The sequence below is a fragment of the Bidens hawaiensis genome, unplaced genomic scaffold (genome assembly GCF_021521415.1).
Source record: "Bidens hawaiensis isolate Kalapana, Puna unplaced genomic scaffold, B.hawaiensis_p1.1 tig00030763_1, whole genome shotgun sequence".
In the NCBI taxonomy this organism is placed as follows: Eukaryota; Viridiplantae; Streptophyta; class Magnoliopsida; order Asterales; family Asteraceae; genus Bidens; species Bidens hawaiensis.
This window is the reverse complement of record NW_027495132.1, coordinates 58,430-77,424: the sequence shown is the minus strand read 5'-3', so window position 1 is coordinate 77,424 and position 18,995 is coordinate 58,430. Positions and strand designations below refer to the sequence as shown.

General features: G+C 35.1%; 3 protein-coding genes across 3 annotated transcripts; all 3 read right to left on the bottom strand.

The window, feature by feature from the left end:
* Window positions 1-577: 577 nt before the first annotated feature.
* LOC143580923 (eukaryotic peptide chain release factor subunit 1-2-like) lies at window positions 578-2,653 on the bottom strand. The gene is made up of 4 exons (XM_077063829.1): window positions 1,969-2,653; window positions 911-1,569; window positions 800-859; window positions 578-721 (listed from the first exon to the last, which is right to left on the bottom strand). Exons 1-4 carry the CDS (start codon window positions 2,651-2,653, stop codon window positions 578-580), a joined length of 1,548 nt encoding a protein of 515 aa, XP_076919944.1.
* A 2,472-nt stretch (window positions 2,654-5,125) lies between these two features.
* LOC143580907 (PH, RCC1 and FYVE domains-containing protein 1-like) lies at window positions 5,126-12,198 on the bottom strand. Its single transcript, XM_077063816.1, has 9 exons — window positions 12,065-12,198; window positions 9,818-9,904; window positions 9,584-9,673; window positions 9,339-9,419; window positions 9,015-9,206; window positions 6,251-8,392; window positions 6,027-6,173; window positions 5,580-5,944; window positions 5,126-5,484 (listed from the first exon to the last, which is right to left on the bottom strand). The coding sequence occupies exons 1-9, from the start codon at window positions 12,116-12,118 to the stop codon at window positions 5,352-5,354; spliced, it is 3,291 nt and encodes a 1,096-aa protein (XP_076919931.1). The 5' UTR covers window positions 12,119-12,198; the 3' UTR covers window positions 5,126-5,351.
* Window positions 12,199-15,679: 3,481 nt separating this feature from the next.
* LOC143580914 (polyadenylate-binding protein-interacting protein 11-like) lies at window positions 15,680-18,710 on the bottom strand. Its single transcript, XM_077063822.1, has 9 exons — window positions 18,591-18,710; window positions 17,809-17,919; window positions 17,674-17,718; window positions 17,528-17,600; window positions 17,317-17,429; window positions 16,930-17,037; window positions 16,771-16,839; window positions 16,215-16,276; window positions 15,680-15,964 (listed from the first exon to the last, which is right to left on the bottom strand). Exons 1-9 carry the CDS (start codon window positions 18,645-18,647, stop codon window positions 15,907-15,909), a joined length of 696 nt encoding a protein of 231 aa, XP_076919937.1. The 5' UTR covers window positions 18,648-18,710; the 3' UTR covers window positions 15,680-15,906.
* Between the last annotated feature and the right edge of the window lie 285 nt (window positions 18,711-18,995).

The following is an 18,995-nucleotide window of genomic DNA, read 5'->3' as shown; positions in this document are numbered from 1 at the left end:
TAGTATCGTGAAATTAAATGTACCCAAACGGCCCAACCTACACCATAAAGTCTATCTTGCACGTCTCATATTCACTATAGTTTGGTCTGTCGCCACCCTTTATTCACTTGTACACACCTGTATAATCGGATGTACGTCATATGAAGTTGCATTTAACCAAATCCTGTTAAACTAAACACTATTATAAGCCCGTAAACTACAATTTCACTAACTTATATATATTATATAACAAAGAAACTTTTATAATTATAAACCATGTGCACTGCCACTCAAAACAAGAGAATAAGTATAAATACACCATGCATCAAGCCATCAACCATAAAAATCTTATATATCATAAACTTAAACCAGTACCTCAAAACATAAAGGGAAACACATGATAACAATCCACATAACAAGTACTCGAGTCGATTCACGTTTAAATCTTCTACACGTTACGCATGTGTTCAAACTTATTATCAGCAAACACAATAAACTTAAATGTCATACATGCCCATCATATTATTAGCCAAAAGCATGCAAAAGTTGAACCTTCTTAACCACCGCAAGAAACCTTTAGACAGCCATGAAAATATGCTCAAGGAATGCTTCCTTCACCTTCCTTTATATGAACCGTTTGTAACGGAGCTAGCTCTAGACCCGATCCAGCTTGACTCGTCGGCTCCATAGACACACGATCAACACCTCTTATCTTCACATAACTTTTCTCCAACATTAGCTCCTAAATAAAAAATCAAACATTAAACCAGTTTCATGATTATGTTTATAAAAAAGATAAAAAGTATGTTCATATATGTACCTCAACACGAGCAGCATCGTGCTTGAGAACTCGCGCCAGGTGCAGGTGTACCTCATTCGCCTGCACCGGCATGCAGGGGATTAGTGATTGCTATTCAGAATCTTCATTCACCTCATCATCAGACATGCAATCATCAGACACCTCAATATCAGACACACCATCATCAGACACCTCATCATCAGGCGCCTCATCATCGGACGCCTCATCAAACAAACGAATATCCAACTGATAACGAAGAATCCCACCGATTCCACCAAAACCTTTGCAAAACATATTTCCCTCTTGTGATTTATCAGTAGCAAGCTCAAGCGTGCAACCGAACCTTTTATAATTATTCACAAACCATTCAAGCAAGGACATTTTTTCCTCAACTTCTAAACCCCTAAAGTTTTCTTGATCAGCCTCTTGATCCTTGTTTAAATGCTTAATAACCACTTCACCTGTTGTGATATTCTTTAAAGTGTATCTAAGAATATCAAGATTTTCCCAAACTATTAGTTTATCAACAGCACCTAATTCTAGAGCCTTTAATGTGTCATTTCCATTAACAACTTTATGAGTATCTTGATTTAGTAGTTCAAAGTACTTTCTTAGCAAGTGTGTCACTTGCATGAACTTAACATTTGAAAGAATTTCAGCTGACGAATTAATCGCTTGATTAAAACCGTCTTCTCCCCCATAGGAAACATCAACAATACTCAAGATTTTCGCCTGGAGACGCTGGTCAAACATCTTAGAGTGACTAAGTTCGGTCTTGAAGTCAGCAGACCCTGCAAGTAGAGTATTAATAAGAATAGGCCTGCAAACGAACTGAACGAGCACGGCCAAGTATGTTTGTGTTCGTTCGTTTAGATTTCACCAAACACACGAACAATTAAACGAACGAAGTTTTCTTGTTCGTGATGTTTATGAATGTAAACGAACAAACATAACTGATCATAGACAAATTAAATGGGCTTAAAAAGTTACTAAAACTAGACTATATTGTAATGGCCTTAAAACCTTTAATGAATGTATATTCACGAACGTAAACGACCAAACTTAAACAAACATGAACAAACGAGATATGTGTTCATGTTTATTCGTTTAACTAAATAAACAAAAAGTTTTGTTCAAGTTCGTTCGTTTATTAAATAAACGAACATAAACCAGGCTTTGTTCAACTGTACCAGCAAGTATGAGTCCTGAAACATTGGGCTGGCTGGTTGAAGGATTGATATAAAACTGTGTTGCCAGCTCAGCAACCTTTCTCACATAATTATGCCGCTTTTCCATTCTCAAACGACCGAATCTTAAAGCCGACTGACCTCCTCTTCCGTGTTTCTTCGGAAGATCAACATCGAATTTATGAACAATTTCTCGAGTATTGCCACAAATTGTCCCAAACAGTGTCCCATTTCCATCCATAATAATAAAACCAAACTTATCATCACATTCCAACAATGCATTCAAAGCCTCTGTGTGAAACTTATTATCACAAAGATATAACGAAACATTAATAGCCCGAAAAGGCTCAAAATCAACGGTGATCTTTTTCTCCTTGCCATCTTCTGTTACAACGGTCCCAGTGTAAAGCACAAGCCCGTTTGCAGGAACTTTGTTGTAAAGTTTGAGTCTTTGTTTGGCTGATGTGATTGCACCCAAAACAGATTGACGGTTCACTCGGCTCTTTATGTTTGAAGCGGTTCCATATTCGTCGTTGAGCATTTTTGTAACCCGGGATATTTGATCACCGGGTGGCATGATGAGAGATATCATGCTGGTACCGTTGCCACGAGCAGATTCTAACGACTTAATAAGATTCTTGATTTTCCATGTTTTAATGTTTTCATCAGTATCTTGAGGCTCCACCATTGTGAAGTATCTGAAAGTGTTAGCAGAAGTTATGTCAATTTATTTATCAACAAGCAAAGCCTCCAAAAAAATTATAAAAACATGGATATACAACAAACAGGTCATATTCCTGTTCGTTCATTTAACTTTAGCCGGACATGAACATCAGCATATAATCACACAAATTATTTTGTTCATGTTTGTTCATTAAAAACCTACATGAGCAGTTCACAAACGTAAACAAACAAACTTAAACGAACATAATTGATGATCACAAATACAAACTCTAGTGGATGGTTTTTCCAACAATAATAACCAAGTGCGTGTGTGTGTGTATAAGCATTTATTAAATTTAAACAAACTCACATAAATAAACAACGATAAGCGGACGTACACGAATCATGTTCATTAGTTTAACCGGAAGAACAAAAAAAATACTGTTTTCATGTTACTTCGTGTATTAAATAAGCAAACATACAACTTCCAGCCAAATTGTTCACGAATAGTTAATGAATGTTTAATTAAAGCGGAAACTAATCCAAACACGAAACCCTTAAAAAGAAAATTTTAAATCAACGTACAATTAATTCTGAAAGTAGTGGGGCAAACAATCTCCAAAAAACGCAAGTTTAGAAAAAAAAAACCTGAAATAATTTTACACCAAAATTGAAAACCTAAAGACCATACCAATAATATTAACCAGGTAATTATATACTAATATTATTTATATTAAAATTTAAAGGAACAAACATAAATAAGCTGATAGTATAACTAGAAAAAACTAAAAAAAATTGTTCATGCTCATTCGTTTATCAAATAACACCAAGATTGAAAACCTAAAGGCTAAAGCGCATACAAATCATCATGTTTTCGCCACCGTCATTGATTATATTTATCAAAATAAAACATGCATGCAGAAAAACCTAGTGATCGAGTAATTAAAGGAACAACAACGATATAATATTAATATTGCAAGTTGCATATGCATATGATCGACGGAAACAAAGTATTAACAATAATTATGAGTTACCGGAAAGAGAGGAAGTTTACGACCGAAGATATTAGGGTTTTTGATAGATCGATGATATAAGGAGGAGAAAGAAAGAAACAGGTATATATATATATAATATTATTATAATAACTTGGGGATCAAGTATGCAATCCCGATCATCATGGCTAGTTTTTAATAAACAGAATCATGTATTAAATTAAACTTATAATATTATGTATGCTAATAAAAACAAAAGTAAAAGCATGCCTATGCCTGGTAGATATTGCTCTAGATTTATTTGATACATATTATATGATATCTTCTAGAAAAATATAGATATAATGTTTAATTTAAAAAAAAAAGAATATATATCCCATATACACTATTCCGTATATATTGGAGAGTTAGGTTACGTATTTTTCTATTAAAAAAAAGAAAAAAAAACCTTTACGTACAAAAATATATACACATGCTGCGTACACACAGAGTACACATCGAGCTTACATATATTGTTGTCAGATGCTTGCATTGCACCTAAAAGACCATGCATGAGTTGCCTCTAGTCTTTTTGGAATAACCGCTATTAAAATGGTTAGATGCATCGTTATAATGGTTTAGAGGCACCATTGATACAAGGAGGAGTGCTTGTGTGGTATATATAAACTAAAAAGCCATTTTGAACCTAGTTAGACGCACTATAGTAATTGTAAGCACATGATTGAGAGTTAAGACACTATTGTAGCATGTTTGGACGCGTCGGCTTAATTAACCGTGTATGTGTCATGTTTTTTAAAATATACAACAATAATACAATCAAATTATTATATGGTATAAAAACGAGAAGGTGTAAGAGTAAATGCCATAAATACAATGTTGGTAAATTCAATGAAATGCCTTGGTGTGCAAGGCAAGTTAACCTGGCATGCAAGACACGAGTTAGAAGAAGATAGTGATTCTAATACTTTTTTTATACGTCTCAATTTAGGATGTTAGGTTTATTTAATTATTTTAATTACTTTATATATTGTTTAGGCATCCAAATGAGATACGAACGTGTTTAGGTTTGGTTCATATAACCGTGTAGGGTTTTATTATTGTGTAAAGTTTTGAGAGAATTTCTTAACAGCAGCATTTGGTATTTGCCAACCATTCATGTTACCAATTCTGTTCTTGATACAAAAATCATGTAACTATAACATCGATCCATGAATATGAATGCAGACTACATCGATTAAAGAAACTTAAACACACAAATGTACATCTGGTCCACGATTCGGTTCAACCAGTTTTAACACAAATTTTGGCCACACCATAAACTACAGTTAGCAAAAGCAAGGTTGGGTAGGTGTCAAACTGGCCCGTTTTAACAATTCGACAAATTGGCTTTTACAGTCCGAACCGATATATAAACCGATTAATCTAAATAAAAATACGCGAAAAAAAGGTGAATACCAGTGTTATTAGATGATAGCAAACTACAAGCAATCAGAAATATTTGGAGATATGTGACAACTTTAGAAGCTAAGGAAAAAAAAAAGTCAAATATACACTGTAACAAAAACCTACAATGAATTTACATATTCATCACCCCTAAAAACACGAAACAATGGAAGACGGAATCACAACCAAATCGATCTCTTGTTATAGAAAACCTTTTCTTCAAATCAACACGACACTGAAGAATATCAAGAACCGGTAAAAAAAATACCCATTTACATATATGACATGTCACTGTGCCAGGTCATCACTTGCAACGCCTACGCTTGATTTATCAACCACCCGAACATTATAACGTTGATAAACTCGTGCACGATTCTCAGCCCACCACTGCTCTGCTTGTTTCTCACTGAACCGCTTCCGGCTTCATTCAACAAGTTAAAAATGTAGAAATTATACACTGGTGGCAGAAAAGACAGTTATGCCCCTAGAGTAATAAGAGAAGCTGAAAAAGCATACCTGAAGCGGACCCGCTTAAGATCTATAATACCACCAGGCAAAGATGTGAGTGTAATATAAACGCCAGGTTCATCTTGTTCAACCCATTCCTCTTCACCATCTTTGCTTTTAGTACCATTTGATTGAACCGCTTTGTTCGGGCCTGAACTGCGGTTAATCATGGAGCTTGATCCGTTTAATGTTAATGGGGTGTTTGAGCCACTTGAATCAGGTTCTTTAAACGATGGTGTTTGACCATTAGGCTGGTCAACTAAAGCGTTTAATAACACATCACTTGAAGAAAGATTGGAACCCAAAGATGTAAAGGAAGGAGATTTAAGGTCCCGTGGGGCTCCCACTGGCAGCCTTTCGGCCATGTCTTTCAGCTTTTATATAAAAAAACACCATCAGTCAAAAGGTCAAACATCATCAGTCAAAAAGTCAAAAAGTTAACAAGATTAATCTTACTTGTGCAGTAAGGGTTTTGATTACTTCTTTTGCAGCCTTGCATTTTGAGGCTTCTTCACTTGCAATTGCCATCGCCTCCTTTAACTGTTTAGAAGTTCTTTCCAACTCGAGTTCTTGAAGTTTGACTTTACGAGTCAGATTTTCAACCTGAAGAACAAAATGAATAAAATAGGTGAATATATTAAATCTATTTGCATTGATAAAAATATTGATAAGTAACATACCTGTGTTCTTAGTGTAGTAGCTTCTTGACTGAGGTTATCATTTGTCCTTTTAGCGTCATCCACAACAATCTTAGGTGAAGATAGTCCTGCCAAAGTTGGTGTTGGTGTGGTGGACCGAGGTGGCGGGCTGGGCCGCCTAGATACAGGTGATGTGGCACGAGAAACGATTCTTGAGCCCGGGACTGAAGCCGAGAAAAACTTTTTAGAAGAACCGAAAACCGGATTAAAAGATTTGGAAATACTTAAACCTCCCCATTGGGAACTTCCGGAAGGAATAGGCGACACACGGCTGCTGTTAAACTCTAGCTTCTTGTTTCTTCTAGAAGAATAGTTTTCTATTGGTCTCAACGATTCCATTGAAGCTAATCTATCGAGACGAGGACGTGATCGTGATTCCAAATTATCAGTTTTTTCATTTTGTTCGTTTAAACCTTGAGTAATACTTCCACTTCCTCTTCGACTCACGGATGAGTGTGAGGATCCATCATTTTCACTAGCTTTTTTCAGTTTATTAAAACAATTATCACAAACTCGATATGGCTTGTTTGGATTTGGTGCCATAGATGCTCTGAGTGACTTCTTGCTACTGCATGAATGACAGAAAACAAGACCACAATTGTAACAATTGTGTCGTTTTCTTTTGAAATTAAATGGTAACCGACACCCCGAACACATAGACTGATCGATTCCCGAAACCCATTTATGAAGACATATAGCTGCAGTAAAATTAGTACCACAAGCAATACCTTTAACTTGTTTATCTTTTAATGCTTCTACTAAAGTCGGATAACTTTTGTCATCTATATCTCCATGGCCTAATCGACCATTAGCTCCTTTTCCCCATGTATAAACTTCTGTTTTTGAAGTTAAAACCGCAACATGGTGGGCCCCACAAGCTATTTCCTCTACAAAATTCTTTGAAAGTCTACCCTCAACACAATACGGGACCTTCCCGTCCGCTTTCGGATTTCCAAGTTGACCATAAACCGGACTCCCCATAGTATACACGTGACCTTTAGTGTCAAGTGCAATAGTCATGCTATGTCCACATGCCACCTGGCAAAAATTTGGGTCCACAAGTGCAGCAACATAAGCAGGTACTAACTTCGTTTCTTTATCACCATGCCCTAACCGACATTTATCACCATCACCCCAAGTAAATAGTTTACCCGACGAGCAATTACTAGAACTCGAATTACCGACCATAACTTCAACAACCGCAGCAGTATGCCACACGCCACACGCAGCTCTAACCGTTCTAAGTCCCTTTAACGACTCGACTTCTCTCGGTATCGAAATGCTTTTCCGATCACCGTGTCCTAAAACACCAAATGTCCCGTCACCAAAAGTAAAAAGCTGACCAGATGATGTCACAACAGCTGTATGCCATGGCCCACATGATATAAAGGAAACATGAATACCTTCTAACGGGCCATTTACTCGTTTTGGAACCCAATGGCTAACTTCATTCCCGTGTCCCAAAATACCGAAATGCCCTTCGCCCCACGTGTAGAGATCGCCAGATAAGGTAACCGCACACGTGTGATACTCACCACATGCTATAAGCTCAATGTTTGTACTGCTAAGGGAATCGATTAACTTCGGATGTAAAACATCTGAATCTATACCATGCCCTAGCCTACCACCTAACTCTTCACCCCAAGAAAACATTTCTCCTTGTTTTGTAACTAATGCTGCATGCCTTCCACCGCAAGCAACGTTTTGAACATCAAGGACTACTGCAGATTCTAAGGCTTTAGGTAGCAAAGAATCAATTTTGGTACCTGAACAATTGTTGGCTTTGTGGGGTCCACCACCTATAGCGCCATCACCGGTGCACTCACCCCAAATGAAAACATCACCTAATGCATCTCCATCATCATGACCAGATCCTTGACTTGATGAGCTGACAGCACTTGATAAGCTGACTCTGAAGGCGTCTACTCCCATTCCCCTTATGTGGTTGTGCATGCTGTCTGACCCACCCGATGACAGTGAATAGGTTGACCCGTTTGTGGGAATGGGTGGAAAGAAACCCTTGGGAGGTAGCTTGTATAACATCTCATCTGAAAATGCTTTGTCTAGACCGTTTTTTGGAGGGCTTCCGAATGGACTATTTAGGCTCAGCTGATCCATAGCGTCCTGAAAATGTAGCATAGCATGCCATTTAAACATTGTAAAATGAGTAAATTTGGGTTACCTTTTACCTATATATATCTTTTAAAGGAAACAATACCTAAAAGGAAGCAGGTAGAAAATCTTTTAAAGTGCGTATTTTTAATGGATCAAACTTTTTAAATGCTTTTGTTGAAAAGACCTACATCATTACAGATAACTAAACTTCACGCTACATATAAAAAGCATAAAAACTTTGGACAATAGGCATGTCAAATCAACTGACCTGACCTATTTCAACAATTATAAAAAAAAACTACCAGTTTTGATCAGTTACCCATTCACTGATCAATTCGGGTTATGTTTTACCTCATAACGGATTAAAAAGGTAAAATAAAAAAAAAACTTAAAACAAAACGGCTAGAAAGTTACCTACAGTGTAGTTATGATGCATCAAACCTCCTAAATAGTATTGTTAAACAATCATAGTAAAATACTATATGTTTTTTAATCATGTCTAACAACTATTTATAACTAAAATAAAGCCAAAAAAACTTGTACAAGTGTTCCAGGTCACCGACCCGACCTGTTTAGACAAGTATAAAATTTTTTACCAGTTTTTACAAATCAGCCATATAAGAAGTTGTACCTTCTGTGAGCTATTACCACTACCAAACGGAGAATGTAAAGGGGAGCTTCTTTGTGTGTATGTTCTGGGACTAGCTTCAGATGGGATTTCATCACTTCTTGATTCACTTCTCCAATTTCTCTGATGACCACGTGATATTAATGCCTTAAGGCCACTAAACCATACCTCAGCTTCATCTTTATCCTTACAGATCTAAGTAACCAAAATGAATTGCATGAATATAAATGGGAATCCTCAAAACTTATTGCTAAATTGGTCAATTAAAGGCTGGAATTAGTACAAAATGTATAAGAAATCAATGGCATTAAGAATTGGCAGCCGTACCAAATCCAGAGACCTATCATTGTATATCAGCGAAAACGATTGATACTCCTTCTCGGGCCGTGGGTACCTTTGAAAGATTGGCTACATAAGAAAATGATATCATGGTAAATATTCATGTCAATTAGAAAAATATCTATTATATACAAGTATACTCAATTTAATAAAGCAATCCCACCATAAAACACCAAAATTTCAAATTATTATGACTAACCTTTTAATATAAATGCGCAAAGCAAATAACTTACAGTTCGTTGCCCTGATACAATTCTCGTGACATGACTTAGTCTTAGCTGTTTTTCCTCTTTCCCAGAAAACCATATGAGAATAGACTCATCCTGAAATAGCAAACAAAATAACTGGAAATATTAGAAGATATACACAAATTAACATAAACCGAACAAAAGTTGTGACAATAACAAAACATATTAAAGGATTATATAATATAACTTTACATAAAAAAAAATAAAAGTCAAACTTACATTAGCCAACCTGAAGGGACAAAACTTAGGTTTCCCCCTTCTTCCATACTTGAGAAGATAAGCCCCCTTTTTAAGAGCAGTAATGGCCTGCGGTAAATATAACCAAAGGCACTTAAGTTAAACAGAATTCACCATTTTTTCTGTTAAAAAAAGAGAGATGATAAAACATGCATAAAAAATAACCTAAACAGAAGTACTGTTACTTGTTAGGGATGTGATATCAGTTGCTATGAAAACTTGCAGAACACAAAAGGTTTATCAATCATTACCAGATGTTAATATTTTACAGCACAAGTACAACATTATACATATTAGTATTCTTCTGGTAACTAAATATTTCTGGGATATATTAGGTCACAGAAAAAAGTAGCAATCACAAAGATCTTATTCTAGATACCAATAAGTGGAAAATACTATTTTTCCAGTTTCATAACTGTTTATGCAATGAGAAACAGGGGATGATACATCACATGACTTGCATAGAAAATCTTCGTACACTTATGGATATATTCATAGACATAATGATACATTAGTACATTACTGTACTTGACTTTAGTCATTCACACATCACATATGTATCTTTTGCTTATATAGATTGTTTATGCAGTCCGTGTTTGGAAGAAATTTGGGAGCAGGGACAAGGATGAAATTGGTAATTAGAGTTTATCTTTTAAAATGTGATAAGGAAATTATATGTTCACAAACTATCATATGTCTGCAAATGCTGAATGTAGGGAAAGATAGTCAACTGATCACCCAACTGGCCAATTAATAGCAACAAACTAAAAAAAACGTACATCATAAAGAACCGGTGCATTGTAGCAAACACTTAAGCATGGTCACATAATGCATTTTGTCAGTAAGCATAGGAAAATGAAAGAAACATAAAATCCCTTATCAAGTGCATCACATTCACCTTCTTTGCATTCTCCATGCATTTCAAAACATACTTAGATCCTTCTACAACGAATAACATTTGTTTAAGTTGCATATAAAAACACAGAAAATGATCATAACCAGACCTCAAAACATAACTAAATCATTATTACAGGTAACTAATTAATTACTAAGGTGGTGTTTGTTTTTTGCCAGAAGATCTTCCTGGCCTCTTATGTCTGCACCGCGCAGATCACGCGCAGACCTTTAGGTTTGAAGACTGTTTGTTTTTCTGAAGACATTTCATTAAAAAACGTCTTCGCGCCCTCTTATCACTGAAGACATGGACCAACCTCTTTTCACGTCTTCTGCATCTTATTCCAAACCCTAGCCTCCTATCATTCTACCTTCTCATTCCCTTCATCTCCTCCCTTACCATCTCCCCTTCTCCTCCCCGACCTCCACCACCGCGAACTCCACCATTGTCGCTGCTTCACTGTCGCGCCGCACCGCACCGCACCGCCGCTGCTCCACTTCCGCACCGCCGCTCCTCCACCACCGCGAACTCCACCACCGGAATCTTTGTCAAGGTAAGCTTGTATTAGATTTGTATATTGAAACAATTATTGTGTTTTGGTTTGATTTCTTGTATTGGATTTGTTATATGTATTTTGAATATTTATTATGTTTTGGTTTGATTTCTTGTATTAGATTTGTTATATGTATTTTGAATATGTATTATGTTTTGGTTTGATTCTTGTATTAGATTTATACATTGAAACAATTATTGTTTTCTATCTTAGGATCAACCCGATGTGTCATTCAGAAATACTCATGTGCACGTTGTTGATGAAGATGAGTTGAAGCGCATGGCACTGCATCAGATCGTGAATATATGACGCAGTTACAAGATGAAATTGCGGAGCAGTTAATGCAAAGTACCGAATAGATTATTTGAAAAAAAATGTTCTTGTTGTTTTATGATATTATTGCACTGTTGTTTGACTATTATTTAAATTTCAATGTTGAATAACTTTTATTTAAATTTCATCTTATTTAAAGATTTCTGTTTTATTTTAGTAGTCTGCAAACATTAAAAAACAAACAGTCTTTTTCTTGCAAACTGCAGAGGTTTGGTCCACCTCTTCTGCTACAGATGACAGCAGATGTGGTCCGCAGACTGCAGACATTTTAACTCTGAAAAAACAAACAGCACCTAACAGTCTATTTAACATAAGAAAATCACATAATATACACAACAGGCAGCAATCAACTTATTCAATCAGTTAACAATCATAAGTTAGTTCATAACCCTAACATAACATCCAAACCTCAAACAATGTTAAAAAAAAATAAAAAATAAAAATCTACCTGCTCAATGTCCCGTTCAACTTGTCCACCAGTCCTACTAACATCCGAACTCATCGTCTATTCGCAACAACAACAATCTCAAGCATCATCCTCCTTCTCAACTGCACAAATTAACCTAACCTTGTTCATCAACTTACTCGGAACCGTTAACCTAATTAAACAGCGCACCAGCACGAACAATTCAGAGTCAATCAATTGCCCTAACTATCCGACTCGAATGGGAACAAATTCGAGGTAAATTGAGAGTGAATCTGTAAAGAAATTGCACCTCGTTCATCAAATTACTCGCAATCCGCGTAGCTCATTAACCTAATTAGCACGAGAGTCAATGATTTGCCCTAACTAAGTATCCGACTCTTAACGATAACAAATTGGAGCTAAATTGAGACTGAATCTACAAAGAAATTAGCGTAACCTCGTTGCTTTAAACACCTAATTAGCACGAGCAGCTGGATTGGCAACAAATTCGAGAGTGAATCTGTAGGCAAATGAGCGTGAAATAGAGTGATTGTAGGTGTGGTTAGATCAAAACCTAGGTAATTGATGTTTGATTGATCTGGTAATTTGGAGGAGCTCAGGAGGAGAGAGAAAGTGGTGGTGGACTGAAAGTAATAATAATAATAATAATAATAATAATAATAATAATAATAATAATAATAGTTGTAGTCATCGAAAGGGGAGTCGAGTCGAGTCCAGTCGTGTTAACTAATAATAATAATAAAAAGTAATAATCAAGTTTAATCCATGCCATCTGTAAACTCTAATTATTATTATTATTATTACTACTATTACTGCTACTGTTATACCAGGTAATAAAGAGATAATCGGTGAAAATTTCTAAAATATCCTAAGTGAGAAGAAAATAGACAGCTCTAAAAATGACTCATCATTTGCCAATTTTTAAAGAAGGCACGTCCCAATCTCATTTTCATGATGAGATTCAACGTTATCAAAAACCTGACATGTTGAATCTCATTCTTGGAATCTTTCTCCTCACTTGGGTTATTTTAAGAATTTTTCTTTAAATATATGTATAGAGTTCTATAAATGTCCCCTCTAAATATGTTGTCAACGTCGTATTTGTAGAATCAATAAGCAAGCGCCACGTGTTTTCAATATCTCAAAGAACGACCTATTTGTTCAACAATACTCGTCGGGACAACTTGTTCACAAACTATTCAGACAGGTTGTTCGTTCAACAAACTCGTATTGATGACTTTTTGTTAAACAAACTCGTCTGGGACAGCCTGTTTGGAGTCGGCTGACGCTATTTGATTGGAAAACAAATACATTGGGTGATTAGAAAAGGGGGCGGCAACAACGTGTTTGGAGGGACATTTTGAGAATTTTCCTTTTGAATAAATGAGTTATGTTTGAATCGATTTATTTGTTAATTTTATACTTATTTGCTCTAGACTTGTTTTATTTAGTAACATAAAGGTTTTATTATATTAATGACAAAATTAAAATAAGAAATTAAGGTTTTAAAATATAAATATAGTTATTTTATATACATTATATATTTTTTTGTTGTAAATTTAAAGTCTTTATATTTACACTAGTGGATATTTGCTCATGTCAACCCATAAAAACTCATGTCATATTTAAGTTCTTGTATTCAAGTTATAAGTTATACTCGTCAACCTACAATAACGACACATTAAACCGTAAGCATCCCAAAATTATTCATATAGACTAATAAATTAATTTCCTAATTTACCTTTTTCTTGAGTTGTATGAATTCTTTTAACATAAACTTTAAGAGTTTGGATTTTATTAAATTACAAAATATATACTTTAGGTAAAGTTTGTGGTCTCAAAAAAGTAAAAAGGAGGTCATGCATTATATAATCTGATAAATCGTGAAAAATTATTAATAAGAATATTTTTAAAAAGATTTTCATGGGCCATAAAATATATTTAATTTAATAGTTACTTAAAGTTGCCTAGCTTTTTTTATTTTAACAATTTTCTTATACATTTTAAGTTTTAACTCCCTTCATTTAGCTTTCATTTAGCTTTGATGTTAGTATCTTTTTGTACAAATTTATAAAGTGGTATATTAGGTAGCCAGTCAAAAATATTTATTATAATTGATGTATTACACAATCATGTTTTTGTAAATTATTATTTTTTAAAATAGCTAATACATCTTTACCTTTGGTAAATTTTTTCTTTTTATGACTCGAACCATTAACCACCCAAGAAAGAAAATCATTTAGGAAAACCTCACTGACCAATGACCACCCGCCAAAGTAGTGATGACATGTACGAGTAATAATAAAAAATAAAAAGTGAATAAAATAAAATAAAAATATGTACAAGTAATAATATTAATATAGTACAATAACTTCTTAAAATATTCATATATAAATGGTGATAACATGCCTTCACAAATAAAACACCCTATGAAAATAAAATACAAACAAACATAACAAGTTGAAAGAAATGACGTTACACAAACGATTTGAGCTCTTCAATTTCGTGGAGGCACACCATGACTTTTGTCTTTTGCAAAGGGAACAGTTAACGGTATCGTGTAGCTACACATTGTATTACATAATTTTATAATATACTTTAGGAAAAATGTTTTTGCTTTTAAGTAAACTAAGTTTTATGTGTAACATACTCAAGCTTTACTCGATTTGTTCATTTGCATGACACATATTTATTCACTGCTCCCACGCTCATTCTTGAGTGTCGTATGTTTAACGACATACTCGGTTGATGGCAGTGGTACACGCTCATTCACTACTAGTATTACTACAAATCTTATATGTTACATGAAATATCAAAAAATGACTTTTTGCTGACTAAATAGGTATTGAACTCACGTACGTTACAGTACGCTGTGAAAAGAGTTTTTGTAAACCTATTGAATCAAACATGTTGATATGCCAACCTGTTTAATTAACGAGTCAACCTCTAACCCGTTTATAACCAGCTTAACCATCTTTTACCACACACCATCCTGATTAACACGTTTACAACTTGATTGCTGCCTACCAATCTATTTGACATGTTTAGATAAAATGACTTAATCGAGTCATTTTCAAGACTTCCAATTACATGATTTTAAATGCCCGTGATTTAGGGTTGATGTTTTGGACAAGAATAGAAAATTAAAGGTTTTGGGTCAAACAATTCAACATTTCAACCCGTCTAGTCGCCAGCTCAAAACTCATCGATGGGCTCAACCCAACACGATTGGCACGCCTGACCACCACCATCTCCATTGTCGCCACCATTAACCCTGCAATTACATCCGCAACGGGTTGTGTTTGGGGTGAACAATTCAACATTTCAACCCACCAACTCAAACTCATCAACAAACTCAACCCAACACGATTGACACGCCTGACCACCACCATCTCCATTGTCGCCACCATTGCCCCCGCCACCACTGTCGCCAACACCTTTGCCGGTCATCGCCACTATTGCCATAAAAAACAAATTGGGTGAACGTGTTTAATACTTTTTTCACCCAAATCAACCTAGTTAAACCCGAGTCCATTGTACCCAGTAACCCGGTTGACCAACTAAGTTAGACCCCTAACTAAACCTTTTCAATATACATTTCATGATATCATTCCTAAACCAAGTACTTGTCTACTAGAACTATAAAACCAGAACTGAAGGGAATGAATAATAGCATGCTAAAAACCATGATTCCCAAGAAAATAACATCCAAAATTTATGGTTCTAAATTAAAACAAATCTATAGATAGATAGATATACTTGGGCTCCAAAATGCATCAAACACCAATGAAAAACATAATTTTAAACAGTTACTGTGTATCTACGTACGTATATTTAAAATATAGCTATTGCCAGGACATGTCTCAGTTCACTGTAGGGCGAGTTGAACGGGAACGGACAGGTGTCTTTGAAGGGCTCACCCTGCATCAAGATAAAGTATCAAATAAGGAAATTCAGAAGGGCAGGTTGTCGTAAGCACTTGAATATATTAGGTGGCGTTGAACGTGTTTGACCCGTCACGCCCATTTGTCATGTTTCGATTTTAGCGAATTTTCAACACGTTACCCATTTTAGCGGTTATCATTAAATTCAACCTGAATTGACTGGTTTCCGTATAAATGGGTTATAACGGTCACCTGTAAGTGTTTGAAATGGGATAAAATAAAATTACCTTATTGGCAATGAGCCCAATACCGCACCACTACAGTTCAGAGCTGCAATCGCACTCTCAGCCTGAAATATACAAAACATTATCAGCAAAAACTTTACATAAATGGATTATAACTGTCACGTGTAAGTCTTTTAGCTAACGAAAGTAAGAGACATCAAGTTTAACTGGATGTAAGAAATTGAAATAGTACTATTTTGGAATATGAAAAAGTGCAAAACGATCTCTCTCTCTCTCTCTTGTGGAGAGAGAGAGAGAGAGAGAGAGAGAGATGAAGTCAATAAAACCGTTTAATGATAATAACCATAATTGGAAAATAGTGAAGATATGATTACCATAAGGCAAAAATTTGGGCGACAAGGGGAACGTAACTTCTCAATCTAAAATACACTTTAAAACACTAGTTTTAATATTTTTTTTAGTAACTTAATATGTACATACACTAGAACTAAATGCACTCAATTAAAAGCAACTTCTCATCATGCTACATGATCCAGTTTAACAAATATAATGCCTTTTAAAGAAACAAAATAAGCTAAAAAAGGTTAAAAGAAATAACCATCACAAACTCCACAAACGCAATACGAGACGAATGATGATAGTCACCAAGCAATCTCAACCTGTAAACCTAAAAAAAGTAACAAATTCAATAGCAAACAATTAGCATTTCGGATCAAAACGAAGCAATTAAAATTCTAAAAAAGAAGCAAACATAAACCTCTCCACAAAATGATTCAAAGAAAAGCTTGACATCCGCCTGAGTAACCTTTTTATCAATATTGGTGCAATAAATAGTCCTTGCACACATTTCCCTTTCATCCTCAGACTAAACACAAATAATAGAAAAGACAAAAGTTAGCACTTTTTTTAACGGCCAATATACAAAACGCTACACGCAAGATACTAGCAACGAAATACAACCGCCAAAATGCCACAATACATGCACCTTTAGCGCCCGACCCAAAAAATTAAACTTATAACCCACACAATTAGATGATGAAATTAAAGCTACACCATTTATCCCAACTTAGACCCTAAACTGCTAAAGTACATACATAATTTGTTAAATTTTCACAAGTTCTAGTAAAATAATCAAGAATCTCACTCGAGGCAGAAAAGTTGGATTGACAGGTGCAATCGCAGTTTTTGAAGGCAAAACCCTAAGCGGGTAGTACCCGAGCATTGTTCCAGCAAGATTCAACGCATTCTTCGCCCCTTCTTAAAGGAACCAAAACAAAAGCAAATGTTATACAAAGCACAAAATCACAATTCAAACTTACTAGAAGTAGAAAAAGTTAAGTGTGCGATTTGCATACCCTCATCAGTAAACTCAATAAAAGCAAAGCGAAGAATGGAATTAGGGTCACCGCATACACGACAATCAACAACCTATAGTAACAAGAAAAATTACATTATGAAGACCATGAGTCCATGATAATATGATAGGAATAACAAAACTTACCTGCCCACAGCCAAGAAAAAGTCCCGCAAGTTGTTCTTCAGTGACCTAAACACAAATCATCACAAATCAAAAAAACATTCAAAGATTGTTAAAACAACGTATTTCATTACATAATTACATTATATGACTCTTTACCTGCTGATCAATGTCAGACACATGGATTGTTCTCTTAATGGCATCTTCTTGTTGTGCCATATTAGTTCGGCTATTCAACCTCCTCTTTCCATTACTATTATTACCTTTCTTCTGATGATCATAATTCACAAACAATAAAAATAACCTTAAACAATCAGCAATGTGAAACAACAAAACAATTGTAAATCAAAATCAGGTAGGGGTGTGCACGAAACCCCAAAAACAAACTGAAACAAAAACCGACGGTTTAGTTTCATGTTTTTGTATAAACAAACTTGGGCATCGGTTTTAGTTTTGCATGTAATAAAAATCAAACTGAATACTTGTTTTCATATTTCATTTTACGTAACTTATAAGAATTCCATAAATATGTAACTTAAAAATATTAGCTCAAATGCATTATAATCTACTACTTACTAATTAGTAAAATGATTTAAGCCCACATTCATTATTTCGGGCCAAAACTTTTAAGCTCAAATACCAAAGCCAAACTGAACCTACACTGAAAACCAAAAAACTGATACCAAAAAACGGTTTTTTTAACGATTTTCAAAATTCAAAAACGGAAGTTTCGTTTTTTAGCCCTAAACCAAAAAAACTGAACAGTTTTCAAAAACTCAAGAAGCAAAGTTTTGGTTTTTAGTTCGGTTTTAGCTCAAAACCAACCCAAACTGAACCTAAACAAAATAATTTTCAAAAACTCAAAAACCGAAGTTCCGCTTCCATTTTATCCCAAACCGAACTTTGCACGCCCCTAAACTTAGGGTTTCACAAAACCATACCCTTCCATTGGAACCACCATTCATGTTTCCAAAGCCTACATGATTATTCTGCACCATAAACTCATTACCACCGGCATAACCAAACTGAGCAGGCGGCGACTGCACCGGAACCCTAACATAACTTTTTGGGACAAATTCCTCAGCCAAAGGATTCAATTTCAGATCCCTAATCATCTCCTTCTTATGATCTCCATTCCCATTCACAATCGGCGACTCCTCATCCGATTGATTATTATTATTATTCACACCGTTCTCAACCACCGCCATGAGATCAATTAATCAATCGATTGACTGACTGATACTAATTAATAATAATAATAATAAGCTGTTCGTAGCGATCAAAAAGTTACTATTAATATTAATTGGAATATTGGATTGAAAGTGAAAATTGAAAACCTAATTTGA